The sequence below is a fragment of the Symphalangus syndactylus genome, chromosome 12, assembly GCF_028878055.3.
Source record: "Symphalangus syndactylus isolate Jambi chromosome 12, NHGRI_mSymSyn1-v2.1_pri, whole genome shotgun sequence".
Classification (NCBI taxonomy): Eukaryota; Metazoa; Chordata; class Mammalia; order Primates; family Hylobatidae; genus Symphalangus; species Symphalangus syndactylus.
The window spans coordinates 101,822,647-101,845,405 of record NC_072441.2 but is presented as its reverse complement, the minus strand read 5'-3'; the positions used below and the strand labels follow the sequence as shown (position 1 = coordinate 101,845,405).

The 22,759-nt window shown below is 38.5% G+C and overlaps 1 protein-coding gene across 7 annotated transcripts in view; it reads left to right on the top strand.

Moving 5' to 3' along the window:
* CENPL (centromere protein L) overlaps positions 1–14,912 on the top strand; it is a 37,283-nt gene extending 22,371 nt beyond the window's left edge. For 4 of the 7 annotated variants that reach the window (XM_063627369.1, XM_063627366.1, XM_063627367.1 and 1 more), the window contains 3 exons: positions 4,761–5,012; positions 10,934–11,476; positions 13,948–14,912. In XM_063627369.1, coding sequence (XP_063483439.1) covers positions 4,761–5,012; positions 10,934–11,476; positions 13,948–14,019 — 867 coding nt within the window. In that variant the 3' untranslated portion in view covers positions 14,020–14,912. The remainder of the gene's footprint in view (positions 1–4,760; positions 5,013–10,933; positions 11,477–13,947) is intronic. The other 3 variants (XM_063627372.1, XM_063627371.1, XM_063627370.1) reach the window with 2 other exon arrangements.
* The last annotated feature ends 7,847 nt before the right edge of the window (positions 14,913–22,759 follow it).

Below are 22,759 nucleotides of genomic sequence, written 5' to 3'. Positions count from 1 at the left end.
GCAATTGCTTTTGGCATCTTTGACATGAAATATTTGCCTATACCTATGTCCTGAACGGTATTGCCTAGGTTGTCTTCCAGGGTTTTTATAGTTTTGCGTTTTACATTTAAGTCTTTAATCCACCTTGAGTTAATTTTTGTATATGGTATATGGTATAAATGAAGTGTTTTTGTTTTTAATGGTAACTGTGGTTCTAATAGAGCATGGCAAAAAATATTCCCGGGTATCTCTTTTTTTTTTTTTTTTTTTTAGACTAGTCTAGCACAGTAGTGAGAAGGGGGAAGGGGGAAAGAGTAGAACAAGGAATTGGAAACAAGGAGTTTGATCTATAACTGATTGTGAACAATCAACTGAGATAACTCACTACCTTTGGACCAGCCCCCAAGTATCTTTTTATTTAATCTGTTGAATTGGGCATGGTTTCATAGAGTAGATTCGCTACCAATTTCTTTTTTTTTTTTTTTTTTTTTTTTAAGACAGAGTCTCACTCTGCCACCCAGGCTGGAGTGCAGTGGCGTGATCTCGGCTCACTGCAACCTCTGCCTTCCAGATTCAAGCAATTTTCCTGCCTCAGCCTCCTGAGTAGCTGGGATTACAGGTGCATGTATCCCTGTATAAGCCACCATGCCTGACTTATTTATTTTTGTATTTTTAGTAGAGATGGGGTTTTACCGTGTTGGCTAGGCCGGTCTCGAACTCCTGACCTCGTGATCTGCCTGCCTCAGCCTCCCAAAGTGTTGGGATTACAGTCGTCAGCCACCGTGCCTGGCCCAAACAATTTTTTAAATTAAGGCTAATCAAATTAGATACTTTAGTAGTAGTTACTACTTTTGAAATCTATAATTTGAAGTTTCTAAAAGTGAAACATAAATTTTTTTTTTTTTATTATTATACTTTAGGTTTTAGGGTACATGTGCACAATGTGCAGGTTTGTTACATATGTGTTCATGTGACATGTTGTTTTGCTGCACCCATTAACTTGTCATTTAGCATTAGGTATATCTCCTAATGCTGTCCCTCCCCCCTCCCCCCACCCCACAACAGTCCCCGGAGTGTGATGTTCCCCTTCCTGTGTCCATGAGTTCTCACTGTTCAATTCCCACCTATGAGTGAGAACATGCGGTGTTTGGTTTTTTGTCCTTGCGATAGTTTACTGAGAATGATGGTTTCCAGTTTCATCCATGTCCCTACAAAGGACATGAACTCATCATTTTTTATGGCTGCATAGTATTCCATGGTGTATATGTGCCACATTTTCTTAATCCGGTCTATCGTTGTTGGACATTTGGGTTGGTTCCAAGTCTTTGCTATTGTGAATAGTGCCACAATAAACATACATGTGCATGTGTCTTTATAGCAGCATGATTTATAGTCCTTTGGGTATATACCCAGTAATGGGATGGCTGGGTGAAATGGTATTTCTAGTTCTAGATCCCTGAGGAATCGCCACACTGACTTCCACAATGGTTGAACTAGTTTACAGTCCCACCAACAGTGTCAAAGTGTTCCTATTTCTCCACATCCTCTCCAGCACCTGTTGTTTCCTGACTTTTGAATGATGGCCATTCTAACTGGTGTGAGATGGTATCTCACTGTGGTTTTGATTTGCATTTCTCTGATGGCCAGTGATGATGAGCATTTTTGCATGTGTTTTTTGGCTGCATAAATGTCTTCTTTTGAGAAGTGTCTGTTCATGTCCTTCACCCACTTTTTGATGGGGTTGTTTGTTTATTTCTTGTAAATTTGAGTTCATTGTAGATTCTGGATATTAGTCCTTTGTCAGATGAGTAGGTTGCAAAAATTTTCTCACATTCTGTAGGTTGCCTGTTCACTCTGATGGTAGTTTCTTTTGCTGTGCAGAAGCTCTTTAGTTTAATTAGATCCCATTTGTCAATTTTGGCTTTTGTTGCCATTGCTTTTGGTGTTTTAGACATGAAGTCCTTGCCCACCCCTATGTCCTGAATGGTATTGCCTGGGTTTTCTTGTAGGATTTTAATGGTTTTAGGTCTAACATTTCAGTCTTTAATCCATCTTGAATTAATTTTTGTATAAGGTGTAAGGAAGGGATCCAGTTTCAGCTTTCTACATATGGCTAGCCAGTTTTCCCAGCACCATTTATTAAATAGGGAATCCTTTCCCCATTTCTTGTTTTTGTCAGGTTTGTCAAAGATCAGATAGTTGTAGATATGCGGCATCATTTCTGAGGGCTCTGTTCTGTTCCATTGATCTATGTCTCTGTTGTGGTACCAGTACCATGCTGTTTTGGTTACTGTAGCCTTGTAGTATAGTTTGAAGTCAGGTAGCGTGATGCCTCCAGCTTTGTTCTTTTGGCTTAGGATTGACTTGGCGATGTGGGCTCTTTTTTGGTTCCATATGAACTTTAAAGTAGTTTTTTCCAATTCTGTGAAGAAAGTCATTGGTAGCTTGATGGGGATGGCATTGAATCTATAAATTACCTTGAGCAGTATGGCCATTTTCATGATATTGATTCTTCTAACCCATGAGCATGGAATGTTCTTCCATTTGTTTATATCCTCTTTTATTTCATTGAGCAGTGGTTTGTAGTTCTCCTTGAAGAGGTCCTTCACATCCCTTGTAAGTTGGATTCCTAGGTATTTTACTCTCTTTGAAGCAATTGTGAATGGGAGTTCACTCATGATTTGGCTCTCTGTTTGTCTGTGATTGGTGTATAGAATGCTTGTGATTTTTGTACATTGATTTTGTATCCTGAGACTTTGCTGAAGTTGCTAATCAGCTTAAGGAGATTTTGGGCTGAGACAATGGGGTTTTCTAGATATACAATCATGTCCTCTGCAAACAGGGACAGTTTGACTTCCTCTTTTCCTAATTGAATACCCTTTATTTCCTTCTCCTGCCTGATTGCCCTGGCCAGAACTTCCAGCACTATGTTGAATAGGAGTGGTGAGAGAGGGCATCCCTGTCTTGTGCCAATTTTCAAAGGGAATGCTTCCAGTTTTTGCTCATTCAGTAGGATATTGGCTGTGGGTTTGTCATAGATAGCTCTTGTTATTTTGAGATACATCCTATCAATACCTAATTTATTGAGAGTTTTTAGCATGAAGGTTGTTGAATTTTGTCAAAGGCCTTTTCTGCATCTATTGAGATAATCATGTGGTTTTTGTCTTTGGTTCTGTTTATATGCTGATTACATTTATTGATTTGCGTACGTTGAACCAGCCTTGCATCCTAGGGATGAAGCCCACTTGATCATGGTGGATAAGCTTTTTGATGTGCTGCTGGATTCGGTTTGCCAGTATTTTATTGAGGATTTTTGCATCAATGTTCATCAAGGATATTGGTCTGAAATTCTCTTTTTTGGTTATGTCTCTGCCAGGCTTTGGTATCAGGACGATGCTGGCCTCATAAAATGTGTTAGGGAGGATTCCCTCTTTTTCTATCGATTGGAATAGTGTCAGAAGGAATGGTACCAGTTCCTCCTTGTACCTCTGGTAGAATTCGGCTGTGAATCCATCAGGTCCTGGACTCTTTTTGGTTGGTAAGCTATTGATTATTGCCACAATTTCAGAGCCTATTGTTGGTCTATTCAGAGATTCAACTTCTTCCTGGTTTAGTCTTGGGAGGGTGTATTTGTCGAGGAATTTGTCCATTTCTTCTAGATTTTCTAGTTTATTTGCATAGAGGTGTTTGTAGTATTCTCTGATGGTAGATTGTATTTCTGTGGGATTGGTGGTGATATCCCCTTTTTCATTTTTTATTACATCTATTTGATTCTTCTCTCTTTTCTTCTTTATTAGTCTTGCTAGCGGTCTATCAATTTTGTTGATCTTTTCAAAAAACCAGCTCCCGGATTCATTAATTTTTTGAAGGGTTTTTTGTGTCTCTATTTCCTTCAGTTCTGCTCTGATTTTAGTTATTTCTAGCCTTCTGCTAGCTTTTGAATGTGTTTGCTCTTGCTTTTCTAGTTCTTTTAATTGTGATATTAGGGAGTCAATTTTGGATCTTTCCTGCTTTCTCTTGTGGGCATTTAGTGCTATAAATTTCCCTCTACACACTGCTTTGAATGTGTCCCAGAGATTCTGGTATGTTGTGTCTTTGTTCTCATTGGTTTCAAAGAACATCTTTATTTCTGCCTTCATTTCATTATGTACCCAATAGTCATTCAGGAGCAGGTTGTTCAGTTTCCATGTAGTTGAGCGGTTTTGAGTGAGTTTCTTAATCCTGAGTTCTAGTTTGATTGCACTGTGGTCTGAGAGACAGTTTGTTATAAATTTTATGTTAAATATTTATTGAACACTTGTTCTAGATAGCATTGTTCTAGAGAGTACTAAATAGACAAAATCACTGCTGTCATCAAGCTTATACACCAGTAAGGAAGACAGATAATAAAAATACAAAAAAATTGCAGACAAGAATATAATGTTGGGTAGTAATAAGTGCTGTGAAGAAAAATAAAGCTGGGTGAGGTGATACAAAGTTGGAGTGGGTGCAGGTGCTGCTTTAGATCAAGTGGCCTCTTGGATTACATTTGGGTAGAGAACTGAATGAAGTGAAGGAACTTGCCATGTGAACACTTGGGAGAAGAGCATTCTGAAGAGAAGGTACAGCAAAGGTAAAGGTCTGTTCAAGGATCTGCAAAAAGTCCTGCAAACCCATTTGGTTGGAGTGCAAAAATCAGGTACCCAATAATGTATTTGTATTAGATGTTTTAAATGCTATGATTAAATTCTTATTGTTTCCTAATTTTTAAACTTCTTTTGTCTTGATTTTTTTTTTTGTAGGAAGATGTTGACCCTCAAAAGGTTGCATTCCTTCTGCATAAACAGTGGACTTTATATAGTTTAACTCCCTTATATAAATTCTCCTATAGTAATCTCAAAGAGTATTCTAGACTTCTCAATGCTTTTATTGTTGCTGAAAAGCAAAAAGGACTTGCTGTGGAAGTGGGAGAAGACTTCAACATCAAAGTGATTTTTTCTACTCTGCTAGGAATGAAAGGAACACAAAGGGACCCGGAAGCATTTCTTGTCCAGGTATAGTACATAAACAATACTTGCTTCCTAGGGGAAAAGAATCTGCATTTTCTTTGTTTGGAAATTGTTGTGGTATTTTCTTAACTGTTTTAAAAATTTCTTTTGTGATTTATAATGTATTTTATGTCTTGTTTGACTAAACTATAATAATTAGATATAATCTACTTTAAAAATTTTTTCCTATGTATATATAGGTAGTTTGTACAGAGTCATGTTTATTTTTAAAAACTGAGGAAATACATAAAAGTACAAAAATTAAAAATTATAGTTTAACATTTTGGTATATGTGTTTGGTTATCTGTGTCTATAGAGGGATCATATTGCCCCTACTTGTACATTATGATATTTTTACTAATATTGTAGACAATTACTTATTAGGAATTCTATATTTTTGTGGTTTTTACTGGGATTAATTTTTTTTTATTATTATACTTTTAGCGTACATGTGTACAATGTGCAGGTTTGTTACATATGTATACGTGTGCCATGTTGGTGTACTGCACCCATTAACTCGTCGTTTAGCATTAGGTATATCTCCTAATGCTATCCCTCCCCCCTCCCCCCACCCCACAACAGTCCCTGGAGTGTGATGTTCCCTTTCCTGTTCAATTCCCACCTATGAGTGTTCTCGTTGTTCAATTCCCACCTATGAGTGAGAACATGCGGTGTTTGGTTTTTTGTCCTTGCGATAGTTTGCTGAGAATGATGTTTTCCAGTTTCATCCATGTCCCTACAAAGGACATGAACTCATCATTTTTTATGGCTGCATAGTATTCCATGGTGTATATGTGCCACATTTTCTTAATCCAGTCTATCGTTGTTGGACATTTGGGTTGGTTCCAAGTCTTTGCTATTGTGAATAGTGCCACAGTAAACATACGTGTGCATGTGACTTTATAGCAGCATGATTTATAGTCCTTTGGGTATATACCCAGTAATGGGATGGCTGGGTCAAATGGTGTTTCTAGTTCTAGATCCCTGAGGAATCGCCACACTGACTTCCACAATGGTTGAACTAGTTTACAGTCCCACCAGCAGTGTAAAAGTGTTACTATTTCTCCACATCCTCTCCAGCACCTGTTGTTTCCTGACTTTTTAATGATGGCCATTCTAACTGTTGTGAGATGGTATCTCATTGTGGTTTTGATTTGCATTTCTCTGATGGCCAGTGACGATGAGCATTTTTTCATGTGTTTTTTGCCTGCATAAATGTCTTCTTTTGAGAAGTGTCTGTTCATATCCTTTGCCCACTTTTTGATAGGGTTGTTTGTTTTTTTCTTGTAAATTTGTTTGAGTTCATTGTAGATTCTGGATATTAGCCCTTTGTCAAATGAGTAGGTTGCGAAAATTTTCTCCCATTTTGTAGGTTGCCTGTTCACTCTGATGGTAGTTTCTTTTGCTGTGCAGAAGCTCTTTAGTTTAATTAGATCCCATTTGTCAATTTTGGCTTTTGTTGCCATTGCTTTTGGTGTTTTAGACACGAAGTCCTTGCCCATGCCTATGTCCTGAATGGCACTGCCTGGGTTTTCTTCTAGGGTTTTTATGGTTTTAGGTCTAACATGTAAGTCTTTAATCTATCTTGAATTAATTTTTGTATAAGGTGTAAGGAAGGGATCCAGTTTCAGCTTTCTACATATGGCTAGCCAGTTTTCCCAGCACCATTTATCAAATAGGGAATCCTTTCCCCATTGCTTGTTTTTGACAGGTTTGTCAAAGATCAGATAGTTGTAGATATGTGGCATTATTTCTGAGGGCTCTGTTCTGTTCCATTGATCTATATCTCTGTTTTGGTACCAGTACCATGCTGTTTTGGTTACTGTAGCCTTGTAGTATAGTTTGAAGTCAGGTAGGGTGATGCCTCCAGCTTTGTTCTTTTGGCTTAGGATTGACTTGGCGATGCGGGCTCTTTTTTGGTTCCATATGAACTTTAAAGTGGTTTTTTCCAATTCTGTGAAGAAAGTCATTGGTAGCTTGGTGGGGATGGCATTGAATCTATAAATTACCTTGGGCAGGATGGCCATTTTCACGATATTGATTCTTCCAACCCATGAGCATGTGATGTTCTTCCATTTGTTTGTATCCTCTTTTATTTCATTGAGCAGTGGTTTGTAGTTCTCCTTGAAGAGGTCCTTCACATCCCTTGTAAGTTGGATTCCTAGGTATTTTATTCTCTTTGAAGCAATTGTGAATGGGAGTTCACTCATGATTTGGCTCTCTGTTTGTCTGTGATTGGTGTATAAGAATGCTTGTGATTTTTGTACATTGATTTTGTATCCTGAGACTTTGCTGAAGTTGCTTATCAGCTTAAGGAGATTTTGGGCTGAGACGATGGGGTTTTCTAGATATACAATCATGTCATCTGCAAGCAGACAATTTGACTTCCTCTTTTCCTAATTGAATACCCTGTATTTCCTTCTCTTGCCTGATTGCCCTGGCCAGAACTTCCAACACTATGTTGAATAGGAGTGGTGAGAGAGGGCAGATTAAATTTCTATAAGTAAAATTTTAGTATAAAAATATATATCATTAAATATTGTGATACTTCATGCCAGGTTACTCTCAGAAATGTAACATTTTAAGGCTGGGTGCAGTGGCTCACGCCTGTAATCCCAGCACTTTGGGAGGCTATGGCGGGCAGATCACCTGAGCCTAGGAGTTCAAGACCATCCTGGGCAACATGACAAGAGGCCATTTCTACAAAAAATACAATAAATAAATAAATAAATCTGGTTTCTTAATCAAGATAGTTCTATTGCTCTTATATACTGCTTATAGGAAGGAATGTAAAATGTTGCATTTATTTTATTTTATTTTATTTTTTTGAGATAAGATCTCATTTTGTCACCCAGGCTGGAGTGCAGTGGCACGATCTTGGTTGACTGCAACCTCTGCCTCCTGGGCTCAAGTGATCCTTCTACCTTAGCCTTCCAAGTAGCTGGGACTACAGGTGCATGCCACCACACTTGGGTAAATTTTGTATTTTTTTGTAGACAGAGTCTCGCCATGTTGCCCAGGTTGGTCTCGAACTCCTGGGCTCAAGTGATCCACCCACCTTGGCCTCCCAAAGTGCTGAGATTAGAGGCATGAACCACCACACTCAGCCTCAGATTTATTTTGTTTATTATTCATGCCTGCTGCTTCTGTTTCTTTTGAGCTAACTAATCTTAATAACGGATAAGGAAATTAAGTTCTCAAGCAGTTGAAAAGGACTGACTTTTTGTTTGTATAGATTAGAGGTCAGTAAACCATGGCCCATAGGCCAAATCTGACCTGCTGCTTGTTTTTGTAAATAAGGTTTTATTGGAACATAGCCCCTTTTATTTGCTTATATATTGTCTGTGGCTGCTTTTGTACAGCACAGCAGAGTTGAGAAGTTGCAACAGAGCCCATATTGCCAGCAAAGTCTGAAATGCTTACTAACTGGCCCTTTACAGAAAAAATTTGCTGGCCCCTGATATAGGTCATGGTGTTGGCAAAGATCTCAAGATGTTCTGGGATTAGGGTTAGCCTAAATAACAGTGAATTAAACAAGATAGTGGTATACTGTCTTTTTTTTTTTTTTTTTTTTTTTTTAAAGTGCATGGATGTAAGCTGTCCAAGGCTGGTATGATGCTTGATGAAATCATTAATAATCTAGGCTCTTTCTTCTCCTTAGTGCATGGTTTTCATCTTAAAAGTTACCTTATGGTCTAACATAAGACGTCTCCAGCAGCTCTAAACGTTATATTCAAGTTCCAGGCAGGAAGTAGGAAGAAGTTGGGAAGGACAAACAGAACCTGATGCAGAGTAAATTTTGCTAAGACCCAATAACTTCTCTTTACATCTTAATTGGAAGGGAGGCTAGAAAAGACTTTTTTTTCAGTGGATACTCTGCCAACTTAACTAAAGAGACTTTTTCTTTTTTTTTTTTTTTGTGACAGCTTCTCACTCTGTCACCCAAGTTGGAGTGCAGTGGTACTGTCTCGGCTCACTGCAACCTCTACCTCCTGGGTTCAAGTAGTCCTCCCGCCTCAGCCCCCCAAGTAGCTGGGATTATAGGCATGTGCCACCATGCAAGGCTAATTTTATATTTTTGTAGAGACAGGGTTTCACCATGTTGCCCAGGCTGGTCTCAAACTCCTGAGCTCGTGATCCACCCACATCGGCCTCCCAAAGTTCTGGGACTGCAGGCATGAGCCATCTCGCCCAGCCATAAAGGGACTATTTTATTGTGGAAGGAAAAATGGATACTCAAGAGACAATTAGCAGTTTTTGTCAAGTGAAGCACCTGATGCACAGAGAAATTTTGTGACTTGCATATTATCAGTCAAGCATCTACCCTTGTGAGGATTAGAAATGACCTCTTGAATTCCTGGTATAGTGTTCTAATAGTTTTCAAATTAAATCTCATTTCTTGATAGGGTTACAAGACTCTTAGGTCATGAAAGTGTGATAAAGTTAATATATCTAAGCTTCCAGGTATTTGAGAGTCTTCCATAATTTCTTAAACAAGAAGGAGAAATATGTTGAAAGAACTGTGTAAATGATCATTTCTGAAGGGGTATGATACAAAGCTGTGATCTTAACCTTGGTCTGCTTAATGCTTTAACAGAGTTCTTTGAGTATCTGGAATGTTTGTCATGTAACTTAAAATTTAAAGTTTGAGGAGTTAGGCAATCAGCTAAAAATATAATAAAATATCCTAAATGATCTGAATGGATTGTCCAATGAGCCAAATCAAAAGAGATTAAAATGTTAGCAGGAATAAATTTACAGCCTCAGTATAAGTGGGGAGAGATTTACCTATAAAGCAAACATGAATATACAGGGCTAGTTTATATAAAGCTGTCAACTAAAAACCAGAAAACTGCAATCTGTGATTACATTAATAGGAGTATAATCTAGTTAAAGGTGGTGGTTAGTCTTGCAATCAGACCTTTTTCCCCCTTCCTTCCGCAAATCAGACCTTTTTAAAGTAATTATGTTCACTTATGAATGATTCCTATGCAGAATAATTTCAGGGAAGAGTGACTAGAATAGTGAGAGAATGTGAATGTATGTCATAGGCGAATGGTTGAAGAAACTGGAAATGTTGAACTTAGTACTATGTATGATGGGGACCATCAAATATTTGAAGGACTTTTCCTGTAGAAGAGAGATCAGATGTGACTATATTCTACATGCCCAAAAGGAAGAAAGCAGGACCAGTGGGTAGAAACTGTAGGGTCTAACATATAAAAGAACATTTTAAGTTGATAGTGCTGCCTTAGGAAATATCGAAGTCTTCCTCAATGAAAGAATTCAAACATGTTGGATTTTGTGACCTTTCACAGTTCTTTCTAAAGTTGAGGGGTTTTTTTTGTTTGTTTCTTTCAGGGTACTACACCTGGTTATGCCCTATTGGTAGCTCTTATTTTGCAGTTTGGTTACACCAAGATTTTGCCATATATCATGTTTCCACTGTATAAGAATATTGGGGGCCGGGCACGGTAGCTCACGCCTACAATCCTAGTACTTTGGGTGGCCGAGATGGGCAGATCACCTGAGGTCAGAGGTTGGAGACCAGCCTGACCAATATAGTGAAACCTCATCCCTACTAAAAATACAAAAATTAGCTGGGCGTGGTGGTGCATGCCTGTAATCCCAGCTACTTGGGAGGCTGAGGCTGGAGAATCACTTGAACCCAGGAGGTAGAGGTTACAGTGAGCTGAGATCGTGCCACCACACTCCAGCCTGGGCGACAGAGTGAGATTCTGTCTCAAAAAAAAAAAAAGGCCAATTATTTTGATAAGCCCTGTTAATCATTAGGGAGACTGTTCCCTCTATTTTTTTTGCAAGTATTACATTGGCTCGTCTTATTTTTAATGAACTAATTTTGAGAAGATGGAATTTAGAAGTAAATGTACTTTTGAATTTAAGGAACCTGTTTACTTTCTTTGTAGATTCTGTCAAAATCTCAATTGCCATCTGAGAATAGAGAAGGTAAAGTGTTGTGGACTGGCTGGTTCTGCTGTATATTTGGAGACAGTCTTCTGGAGACTGTTTCAGAAGATTTCACCTGTCTGCCCTTATTCCTTGCAAATGGAGCAGAGTCTAACACAGCAATAATTGGAACTTGGTTTCAGAAAACCTTTGACTGTTATTTCAGTCCTTTAGCAATCAATGCATTTAATCTTTCCTGGATGGCTGCCATGTGGACTGCATGCAAAATGGACCATTATGTGGCTACTACTGAATTTCTTTGGTCTGTACCCTGTAGCCCTCAAAGTCTGGACATTTCTTTTGCAATACATCCAGAGGATGCAAAAGCTCTATGGGACAGTGTCCACAAAACACCTGGGGAGGTTACCCAGGAAGAAGTTGACCTATTCATGGACTGCCTTTATTCACATTTCCATAGACATTTCAAAATTCATTTATCAGCCACAAGATTAGTTCGTGTTTCAACATCTGTAGCTTCAGCACATACTGATGGAAAAATAAAGGTTAGTTTGAACAATTTAGTTAAGTAATTTTTCCTTATTTTATGGTTTTAAAAATGTATGATGATTGTATTGTCCACTCAATTGAAGAAACACTTGAATGTATTTAAGACAATAGAGAGCTTTTATTTTATGGTTTATGGTTTACTAAAGTCTTTAGGCTTCTAGATATAGCCTTATAATGGAAGGACACTATATGCTGTGTGCTTCAGCCTTTGGTAATAATGTGAATTATTATTTTGTAGTAACTTTGAAACTTTCAAAATTGTTTCTTGTGAAATTTTGAAATAATTATCAGAGTAATAGAGAATTTTGTGTTAGACAAAATTATAGCCAGAAACACAGAACTTAAGATGTCATCTTTATATTCTAGGTTTTTCTGTCCTCATTGGGAAAGAAAGAATAGAGACATTGTTTTATTCTCTACAAAGTGATTTCTGATAAGAAGTATCAGAAATAGGCCGGGCGCGGTGGCTCACGCCTGTAATCCCAGCGCTTTGGGAGGCCGAGGCGGGCAGATCATGAGGTCAGGAGATCGAGACACGCTGAAACCCCGTCTCCACTAAAAATACAAAAAATTAGCCAGGCATGGTGGTGGGCACCTGTAGTCCTAGCTACTGGGGAGGCTGAGCAGGAGAATGGTGTGAACCCGGGAGGTGGAGCTTGCAGTGAGCCGAGATTGCGCCACTGCACTCCAGCCTGGGCGACAGAACGAGAACACTCCAGCCTGGGTGACAGAGCGAGACTCCATCTCAAAAAAAAAAAAAAAAAAAAAAGTATCAGACAGAAATAAACTGAGAATTGGCTCCTAAAATATATTAAAATATACAGCCACAATATACATTCAGTAAGTGTTTCCTGTGATCTTGTTACTGTGCTAAGAGTTTAACAGACCTTAAATTCTAATCTTTAGAGCAACTCTGTAGTTAGGTGTTAGGTGTTTTTTTTGTGTGTGCTTTTTGTTTTTTTTTTTTGAGACAGAATCTCACTCCATCACCCAGGCTGGAGTGCAGTGGTGCGATCTCAGCTAACTACAACCTCTGCCTCCTAGGCTCAAGCGATTCTCGTGCCTCAGCCTCCTGAGTAGCTGGGACTACAAGCATGAGCCACTACACCTGGCTAATTTTTGTAATTTTACTTTTTTTACTATTTTTATCTTTATTTATTTATTTATTTTGAGACGGAGTCTTGCTCTGTCACCCAGGCTGGGGTGCAGTGGTGTGATCTCAACTCACTGCAACTTCCGCCTCCTGGGTTTAAGTGATTCTCCTGCCTCAGTCTCCCGAGTAGCTGGGACTACAGGTGCTTGCCACCATGCCCAGCTAAATTTTGTATTTTTAGTAGAGATGAGGTTTCACCATGTTGGCCAGGCTGGTCTTGAACTCCTGACCTCAAATGATCCACTTGCCTTGGCCTCCTAAAGTGTTGGGATTACAGGCGTGAGCCACTGTGCCCGGCTAGTTAGATTTTTTTTTTTTTTCCTTCGAGACGGAGTCTTGCTTTGTCACCTAGGCTGGTGTGCCGTGGTGTGATCTTGGCTTACTGCAGCCTCTGCCTCCTGGGTTCAAGCAGTTCTCCTGCCTCAGCCTCCCGAGTAGCTGGGATTACAGGCTCCACCACCATACCTGGCTAATTTTTGTATTTTTAGTAGAGATGGGGTTTTGCCATGTTGGCGAGGCTGGTCTCAAACTCCTGACCTAGTGATCCACCCACCTTGGCCTCCCAAAGTGCTGGGATTATAGGCGTGAGCCACCGTGCCTGGACAGTTAGGTGTTTTTATCCATATTTTATTTTAGAACAAGGAAACTGAGGCCAAGATAGGTTTAAATGACAAGCAAGATAGCTTATCAAGAGGAAGAATCAAGATTTGAACTCGTACCTCTTAGATCCAATAAGTCAATACTCTGTAAGCACTATATTCATGCTTTTCAAACTGGAGGTCACAGTGCAACAGTAGGTTGGGAAATAATTTTGATGAGAAGAGACCAGCATTAAAAAACAAAAAAGGAAAGAAATAGAAAATATAAACATGAGGGGTTTGTTTTTTGCTTTAGAGAGAGTCTCACTCTTTTCACCCAGGCTGGAATGCAGTAGTGTGATTATAGCTCACTATAACCTTTAACTCCTGGGCTCAAGTGATCCTCCTGCCTCAGCCTTGGGAGTAGCTGGGACTATAGGTGTATACCACTACACCTGGCTGTTTTTAACATTTTAAAATTTTTTGTAGAGATGAGGTCTCCTTTTGTTGCACAGGCTGGTCTGGAACTGCTGGGCTCAAGTGATCCTCCTACCTCGGCCTGGGATTATAGGGATAAATCACTGTGCCTGGCCAAAAATGAGTGTATTGCATGTGGTAAGCTTCATGAATTAAATCCAGAAGTTAGACCAATATAACATTGATTATTCAAATATCAATCTGCTTTGTTATAATTAATACTATTCTAATTTTAAATGTCTTCTTTTTCTTTTTGCAGATTCTGTGTCATAAATACCTTATTGGAGTGTTAGCATATTTGACAGAACTGGCAATTTTTCAAATTGAGTGAAGCCTTATGTGGACTATAAGTTATAGATTATATACTCTTATTGATTATTTGCCTAATTGCTACGCTGAAAGAGACTGCAGGAGAAATAGGCATCTGTCTCTGCATCTGTTTTCCCCACCATGCCTTTGGAGTTGCCAAGATGGAAGCTAAGAAGGATCTAGAAGAACAAAGAATATGGTAGTAGATGAGCCACAGCCAGGTGCCCATGTACTAATCATGATAACCTGGCATGCCTTTCTCAAAATGCTGAGTTGTTAATTTCTTGTCATCTTTAAATATATATATATATATAGGCTGGGCTTGGTGGCTCACACCTGTAATTCCAGCACTTTGGGAGGCTGAGGTGGGTGGATCATTTGAGGCCAGGAATTCAAGACCAGCCTGGCCAACATGGTGAAACCCCTTCTCTACTGAAAATACAAGAATTAGCTGGGCGTGGTGGCACATGCCTATAATCCCAGCTACTGGGGAGGCTGAAGCAGGAGAATCGTTTGAACCCGGAAGACAGGCTGCAGTGAGCCAAGATTGCACCACTGCACTCCAGCCTGGGCAACAAAGTGAAACTCTGCCTCAAAAAATAAAAAATAAATAAATATAGTGTTTATTATGTTTAAACTCTTAGGATTCAAATGAGATGTATCTACTGGATATTTCTGATTTGGGTCTTTAAAACCTTTAATCTCTTTTAAGCATTTTAGACTTACATTCAGAAAGAATTCTGTCTTCTAAAGACATTTTCCTAGCATTTCACTGCAGAGAACTGGCAATCAAAATCCCCTCAAAAGGGAACTAAAGATTAATATACACATTTTTTTAGTCACTAATATGCTTCTGTTTTAAATACAGTTCAACTCCTGTTGCAATGTTGAATTAAATGTTTATTTTAAAATGAAGCAATGTGTTTATCAATGTCTCGACATCTTTTAATTAATATCTCAGTAGTGGAAATTGGTAGGCTTTTTCTGTTAACAGAGAGGGTACAGACTAACAATTATATAGAATCATACAAATTGTAGAGTTGAAAGGCACCTGTGAGCCCCTTTTGAGGTCAGAAATTATTTAACCTTCATGTCCCAGTTTAGCATAATGCTTGGTAAATATTTGTAGATTAAATCAATTTTAATCAACTCTTTCTTTTTACAGATGAAAACTGTGAGATCGAGGAACTTAAGAGTCTTGCCCATGATGTTTTATCCAAATCTCTTCTTTTTACTTACTGAGCGTAAGATTTTCTTTTACTTTAGAAATAATTTTTTAAAAATCTTGATTGAAAGAAAATTAATAGGCTGTCATTCTCAAAAAAACAAAGATTAACTACTGGAATGGGATATTATTTCAGATATACTAGGAGCAGCTGATGTAATGGGAAAAGCATGGGCTTTGGAGTCAGACATTCATCCATTCAACTAATATTAAACTCCTACCATGTGCTTAGAATTGTACTGCATAATAGGAATATAGCAGTGAAGAAGTGAAAAAAAGGTCTTTGTTCTGAGGAAATTATATTCTAGTGAAAGAAGGCAAAAGGTAAATAATTTCAGATGGAGACAAATGCTATGAAGAAAATAAGGCAGTGCAATATGAAAAAGGGTGACTGGGGTGGGGCCTACCTTTAATACAGTAGTCCAAGAAGATCTGTCTGAGGAAGTGACCTTTTGAACTGAGTCCTGAATGATGAGATAGAACCAGCCATGTGAAGATCTGAGGAAGGGTGTGCTAGGCAGGAGAAACTTTGAGCTAGGTAAGAGTTTGGCTGCTTTGAAGAACAAAGAAGTTTTTTGGCTAGAACATAGTGAATAAGGGTGTATGGCCTATTATGAGCTGAAACTGAATAGGTTGTGCAGCAAAGACTTCTTCCATGGCATAAAATCTCCCAATTTTTGGCTAGGGCACCTGGCTGCCCAGAATAAAGATGATATTTTCCAGCCTTTTTCGTAGGTAGGTATAGTCATATGAATACGTTCTGATTTGGGATACAAATTGAAGTGTCATATAGAGCTTCCAGAAATCTTACCTATAATAAAAACAACTGGCATGTACCCCTTCCCCCTTTTCTTACTTTTCCCTTCTTCCAACTTTGCTGCCTTGGAACATTGATATTATGACTAGTACTGTAGCTATTATCTTAGGTCATGGGGATGAGAAACAAGTCCTAGGGATGACAGAGCATGGCCTGGGAGGAGCTTGTGCCCTAAGGTTTTCTTGAAGGTGAACTCCAGTGCCGGCCTTGGGCAGTCTTCCTCTAGACTTACTTGTCAGAGAAGTAAACTTCTCTCTTGTTTCAGCTGTTGTCATTTTGGGTCTTCCTTGCTCATAGTCAAACTTAATCCTAACTTGATACAGAGGCAGGAGCTGTATCATCTAAGTTTTTATAGTGTGAAGAGATTGGATTTTATTCTAAATGCAATGGGAAGTCACTGAAAGATTTTAAGTAAGAGAGTAATATGATTCGATTAGTATTTTATAGGATTTTATAAGATATGAGGGAGAATGGGTGTAGGTAGACAAGAGTGGAAGAAGGGAAACAGTTAAAAGGTTATTGCAAATGATATAACCCTAATGGAGAAGAAGTTAGCAATACTAAACAAAACTATGTGTGCCGTCACCCTTTGATTAGCAATTCCACTTCTAGGATTCTGTCCCAAAACTTCACTGGCAAAAAAATATGAAATGAAGCATGTACAAGGTTACTTATTACAATAGTATTTGTAATAGCAAGACTAAAAACAACTCAGATGCTCATCAGGCCTGGTATAGCTGCAAAATGAATTACTACTATGCAACTATAAAAAGGATTGGGGAAGGTATCTCTTTACTCCTATGGAGTGATCTCCAAGATGTACTGTTATGTGAAAGAGCAATGTATGTGGACAGAATGTAGAGTATTGTACTTTTTATGTAAGGAATGAGGGAGAGATGAGTGTGTATTTCCTTATGCTTTCAAAAAACAATGAAAGGATAAACCACAAACTTATAAATGTATTTACTTATAGGGAGAAGGAAGGAACAGTGTAGAGGGGACAGGAATGAGAGTTAAGGTTTACCTGAATGTTCCTTTTTAATAGTTTAGAACCATGTGTTTTGTGTAATTATGAAACAAAATTAGAACAAAAGGAAAAAACAAAGCAATCCTTAGCAATTAAAAACAAATGAGCCTAACTATATAAGTTCATGGCATAATCACACAAGTTTTTTTGTTCTGTTTTGAGACACGGTCTTGCTGTGTTGTCCAGGCTAGAGTGCAGTGGCACAATCACAGTTCACTGCAGCCTTGACCTCCCTGGCCCAAACAATCCTCCAACCTCAGCCTTCCAAGTAGCTGAGACCACAGGCATATTGCCACCAAGCCTGGCTAATTTTTTAATTTTTGTAGAGATGGGGTCTCCCTATGTTGTTCAAGCTGGTCTCCTGGGCTCAAGTGATCCTCCTGCATTGGCCTCCCAAAGTGCTGGTATTACAGGCATGAGCCACTGTGCCCAGCCTACACAAATTTTTTTCAGTATCTATTTTAATTTAATTTTATTTTATTTTTGAGACAGGGTCTGGCTCTGTTGCCCAGGCTGGAATGCAGTGACATAATCGCAGCTCACTGTAGCCTCTGCCTCCTGGGCTCAAACCATCCTCCCTCCTCAGCCTCCCAAGTAGCTTGGACTACAGGTGCATGCAATAATGCCCAGCTAATTTTTTGTATTTTTGGTAGAGATGGGGTTTCACTATGTTGTCCAGGCTGGTCTTTAACCCTTCCCACCTGAGCCAAGGCTCAAACAATCCTCCTGCCTTGGCCTCCCCAAATGCTAGGATTATGGATGTGAGCCACCACACCTGGCCTTTATATTTTTATTTTAGAGATGGGATCTTGCTGTATTGCTTAGGCTGGGCTCAAACTCTCGGGCTAAAGTGATCTTCTCGCCCCAGCTTCCTGAGTAGCTGGGACTACAGGTGTGTGCCGTCATGTCTGGCCTTTTTTCTTTTTTTTTGATAATTTTTTTTTTTAGAATTGGGGTCTTGCTGTGTTGCCCAGGCTAGTCTTGAACTCCTGGGCTCAAGTGATCCTCCCCTCTTGGCCTCGCAAAGTGCTGGGATTGCAGGCATGAGCCACTGCACCCAGCCTGGAGTATCATTAAATTTGTGTATCTTTAAATTTTTAGTATCTTTAAATTTGTGGTATTTTGGTTGTATATTCTAGCAGGCTCCATCCTAGAAAAATAAGAGCAGCAAATAAATTTTAAATCACATTCAGTTGTCTTAATAATATAGCTATTATTATTTCGGCACTATTTATAATATGGTAACATGTAGTTATTCAGATTTTCAGTGTAGGCTGGGCATGGTGGCTTGTGCCTGTAATTCCAGCACTTTGGGAGGCTGAGGTGGGTGGATCATCTGAGGTCAGATGTTGGAGACCAGCCTGGGCAACACGGCAAAACCCTGTCTCTATAAAAAATACAAAAAATTAGCCAGGCATGGTGGCACATGCCTGTAGTACCACCTACTCAGGAGGCTGGGGTGGGAGGATCACTTGAGCCTGGGAGGTGGAGATTGCAGTGAACCAAGATTGTGCCACTGCACTGCAGCCTGGGTGACATTAAAAAAAAAAAGAGATTATCAGTGTAAAAGATACAAATTATAAAATCAAGTAAGTAAAAACTTTAATATTACATTTAATTGGGAATATCAGAATTAACTCTTAAAGTGCAAAAGTTTTTAATTTTCATGAAGTCTAATTGACCAATTTTTGTTCTTTTCTTGCTTGTACTTTTGGTGTTGAATCTAATAAATCATTGATTAACCTCAGGTCCTAAAGGTTTACTTTTGTTTTCTTCTCAGGATTTTCTAATTAGAAAATTAGGTCTGTCATTTTGAGTTAAATTTTGTGTATGGTGTGAGGTAGGGATCCAAATTCATCCTTTTGCACATGGATATTCATTTGCTTCAGCACCACTTGTTGAACAGACTTTTTTTCCTATTGAATTGTCTTGTCACTTTTTTCAAAAATCAGTATTTTATGGATGTTTGGGTTTATTTCTGGACTTTCTATTTCATTGATCTACTTGTCACTTCTTATGCCAGTATGACACTGTCTCAATTACTATAGCTTTGTAGTGAGTTTTGAAATCAGGAAGTGTGAGACCTTCCACTTTTTTTCCCAAGGTTATTTGGCTGCGTCTTTTGCATTTCCGTAAGAATTTTAGGATCAGCTTGTCAATTGCTGCAAAAAAAAAACAAAAACAAAAAACTTCCTGGGATTTTGATAATGATTGTGTTGAATCCATAGAGCAGTTTAGGGAGTGTTGCCATAATGATAGTAAATCTTCTAATCTATGAGCAGGATGTTTTTCCATTTATTTAATCTTTAAATATTTTATTATTTTAGATCTATTGAGAATGGAATTGTTTTCTTAATTTCATTTTCAAATTGTTCGTTGCTAGCATATAGAAATACAAGTGATTTTGTATATTGCTCTTGTATCCTGTGACTTTGCTGAACTTAGTTTTTTTTTCACTGAATTCTTTAGGATTTTCTACATATAAGGTTCATTTCATCTGTGAATAAAGACAGTTTTATTTTTTAATTTTTAATCTTTTGTTTCTTTTTCTTGCTGAATTGCCTTGGCTAGAATCTCCAGTACAATGGTGAATAGAACTGGTAAGAATGTACATTTTAGTCTTGTTTTTAGTAGGAAAGCATCATGTCTTTTACAATTAAATATGATGTTGGCTGTAGGTTTTTTCTTTTTTTTTTTTTTTTTTTTGAGACGGAGTCTCACTCTGTCGCCCAGGCTGGAGTGCAGTGGCGCGATCTCGGCTCACTGCAAGCTCCGCCTCCTGGGTTCACGCCATTCTCCTGCCTCAGCCTCTCTGAGTAGCTGGGACTACAGGCACCCGCGACCACGCCCGGCTAATTTTTTTTTTGTATTTTTAGTAGAGATGGGGTTTCACCGTGGTCTCGATCTCCTGACCTCGTGATCCGCCCGCCTCGGCCTCCCAAAGTGCTGGGATTACAAGCGTGAGCCACCGCGCCCGGCCCGGCTGTAGGTTTTTTCATAGATGTCGTTTATCAAGTTAAGAATGATCCTTTCTATTCCTAGTTTGTTGAGGGGTTTTATTATGAATAAGTGTTGCACTTTGTCAAAAATTTTTTCTGCATCTATTGAGGTTATTCATGATTTAGTTTTCTTTTGCTAAAAAACACATAGCTTTGTTTACTGGAGAGGCCTGGAAGCAGTAAAAAGCCATTAACAATGAACATTACTAACACACAGATTATGTTCTATAAGTATTTCCCACTGAAAGGAGCTAGAAGTTCTTGAGGAAGGGCTGATTTCAGGTTTGGGACAAGAAATGTATAAAAATACCTTTCATATATCAGAAAAGCAAGATAGCTATCAAAAGTTGTGTCAAAAGGCTAGGAGCCAAAATGAAGGGGGACCCTACTTGCCAAAGGTGAGACAATTCAAATATCAAAAGGAAAAAGTGCAATTGATTAAATATATAAAAATTTATTTATATCAGAATATTAAAGTAAAAAATAATTTATGAGCTCATACTGGTACTAAACAAAATTTTAGAAATTGGTGAGTTACTTTTGGAGGTTGCTGCAGAATCAAGTTCTGAAAATTGGTAAAGGGGAGAAGCAAACATTTTCTACTTTCTAGTATAAATTATATTTCAAGATAAATAGCTGATCAAGGCAAGTTTTTTAGATATAGTTCAGCTGATAAATGCAAAGGAATGAGAAGGCATCATTTATAACTCTCAGTGAAATAATAGATGTAAGCATCAATCATTAGTATCTGCTTAAACCCTTAGGTGAAAGATTGATGGAGTATTTTATAATGGAGCGAGCTGATAACACCCGAAGCCACTGCCCACTGTTAGTATCTCCAAACATGGGCTGTCTAGGTATCACGTATGTTATGACTGGGTGCTATAGAGCACCTATGAAGTATTTCTAACAGCCTCTTTTTTTTTTTTTTTTTTTTTTTTTTTTTTTGAGACGGAGTCTCCTTCTGTCGCCCAGGCTGGAGTGCAGTGGCGTAATCTTGGCTCACTGCGAGCTCTGCCTCCCAGGTTCACGCCATTCTCCTGCCTCAGCCTCCTGAGTAGCTGGGACTACAGGCGCCCACCACTGTGTCTGGCTAATTTTTTTTGTATTTTTAGTAGAGACGGGGTTTCACCATGTTAGCCAGGATGGATAACAGCCTCTTAATGTGAGTAGAGAATCCTCTTGATCTTCGTAGAGAAATATGTTTATATCTGTTGCAGTGCAGATACACACACACAAATAGAATAGAAACTATAGAAGAATTTCTAAAATTAAAGGGCAAAAGAACAAAATAGAAATTTGACCAAGTGAGCAAAAGAAGGGACAGGAAAAAAAGAAAACTTCAAAGTATAATAGTAAACAAATTAAGTGGTAACTAGGGGAATTTCAACATTGGGTATTAGATGATATTAAGGAATGTTAATTTTATCAAGTGTGATAATGTTGTTATAGTTAGACCTTATCTGTTAAATATTCAAATGTGGGTGAAATACAGTCATGCATCACTTAACAACAGGGGTATTGATTCTCCTGCCTCAGCTTCCCAAGGAGCTGAGATTATAGGTGTGCACCACCACGCCCAGCTAATTTTTGTATATTTAGTAGAGACAGAGTTTTGCCATTTTGGCCAGGCTGGTCTCAAACTCCTGACCTCAAGTGTATCTGCCCGCCTTGGCCTCCCAAGGTGCTGGGATTACAGACATCAGCCACCGTACCTGGCCCAGACTATCATTTTTAAAACAAATTTTTTTATTTCTAAAGCAAAAAAATTAGTGATGTGTTCTTTTACATCTTTGTATGATTCTTCAATATCTGGCTATATTAGAAGGCAATTGAGTTCTTACCTGCTTCTGCCTTCAATCTTTTGCAATGTTATTTTGGTTGAAGTATGTCAAGAAAATATGGCTTACACAAATATGAAATTGGAAGGGGGAGGAGGATTTTAATAGCTTTTCTGATAATTATGGATATTCTTCTTGATATTACATCAAAACTTGACAAGTGACTGCTGAAATCTAAAACCATATCAGTAGACCTTTCATATTGTTCCCATTTAGATCTGTTGGTCTATCTTCTGCTTTGGATACATATTAACCTGTGCATTAATCATTTAGAAAAACTGATTCCATGAGTTATGCAGATCTTCCACATGTTGACACACTTCACTATGCAATTAAAAAGGCATTCATCAGTGTCATCACCAATTTCATCAGAAAAGTTTTTAAGTAGCTGTCAAGTTCATAGTCAACACAGCTTTCTCAAAATTGTAATTTTTCTCTTGAATATGGTTGACAATAAGTACTGTCAGTTGTGTTCCTTGAAATGATAGCCTCACTTTGTTCATTTGAGAGAAAATGTCTGCTCAACACCCAAGTCTGAATGACCTTAATTTGTGTGCCCGTCATTCTTTCAAAAAGTAGGTAGTTCAGCTTGCATCTTAAAACAATCTCAGAAGATTTTCTTGGGATGACCACTGTATTTTGGTTTGCAGCAGTGTTTTATGTATACTTCTCATTTTGTCATAAAATATTGAAAAAGACATATGTCCACAGGTTGAGATTTAGTAAACTAATAATTTTTGTTGCTTCAAGGACACGCTTAAGCAAATTTACAAAACTCCAGGCCAGGCACGGTGGCTCATGCCTGTAATCCCACTACTTTGGGAGGCCGAGGTGGGCATATCACTTGAGGTTA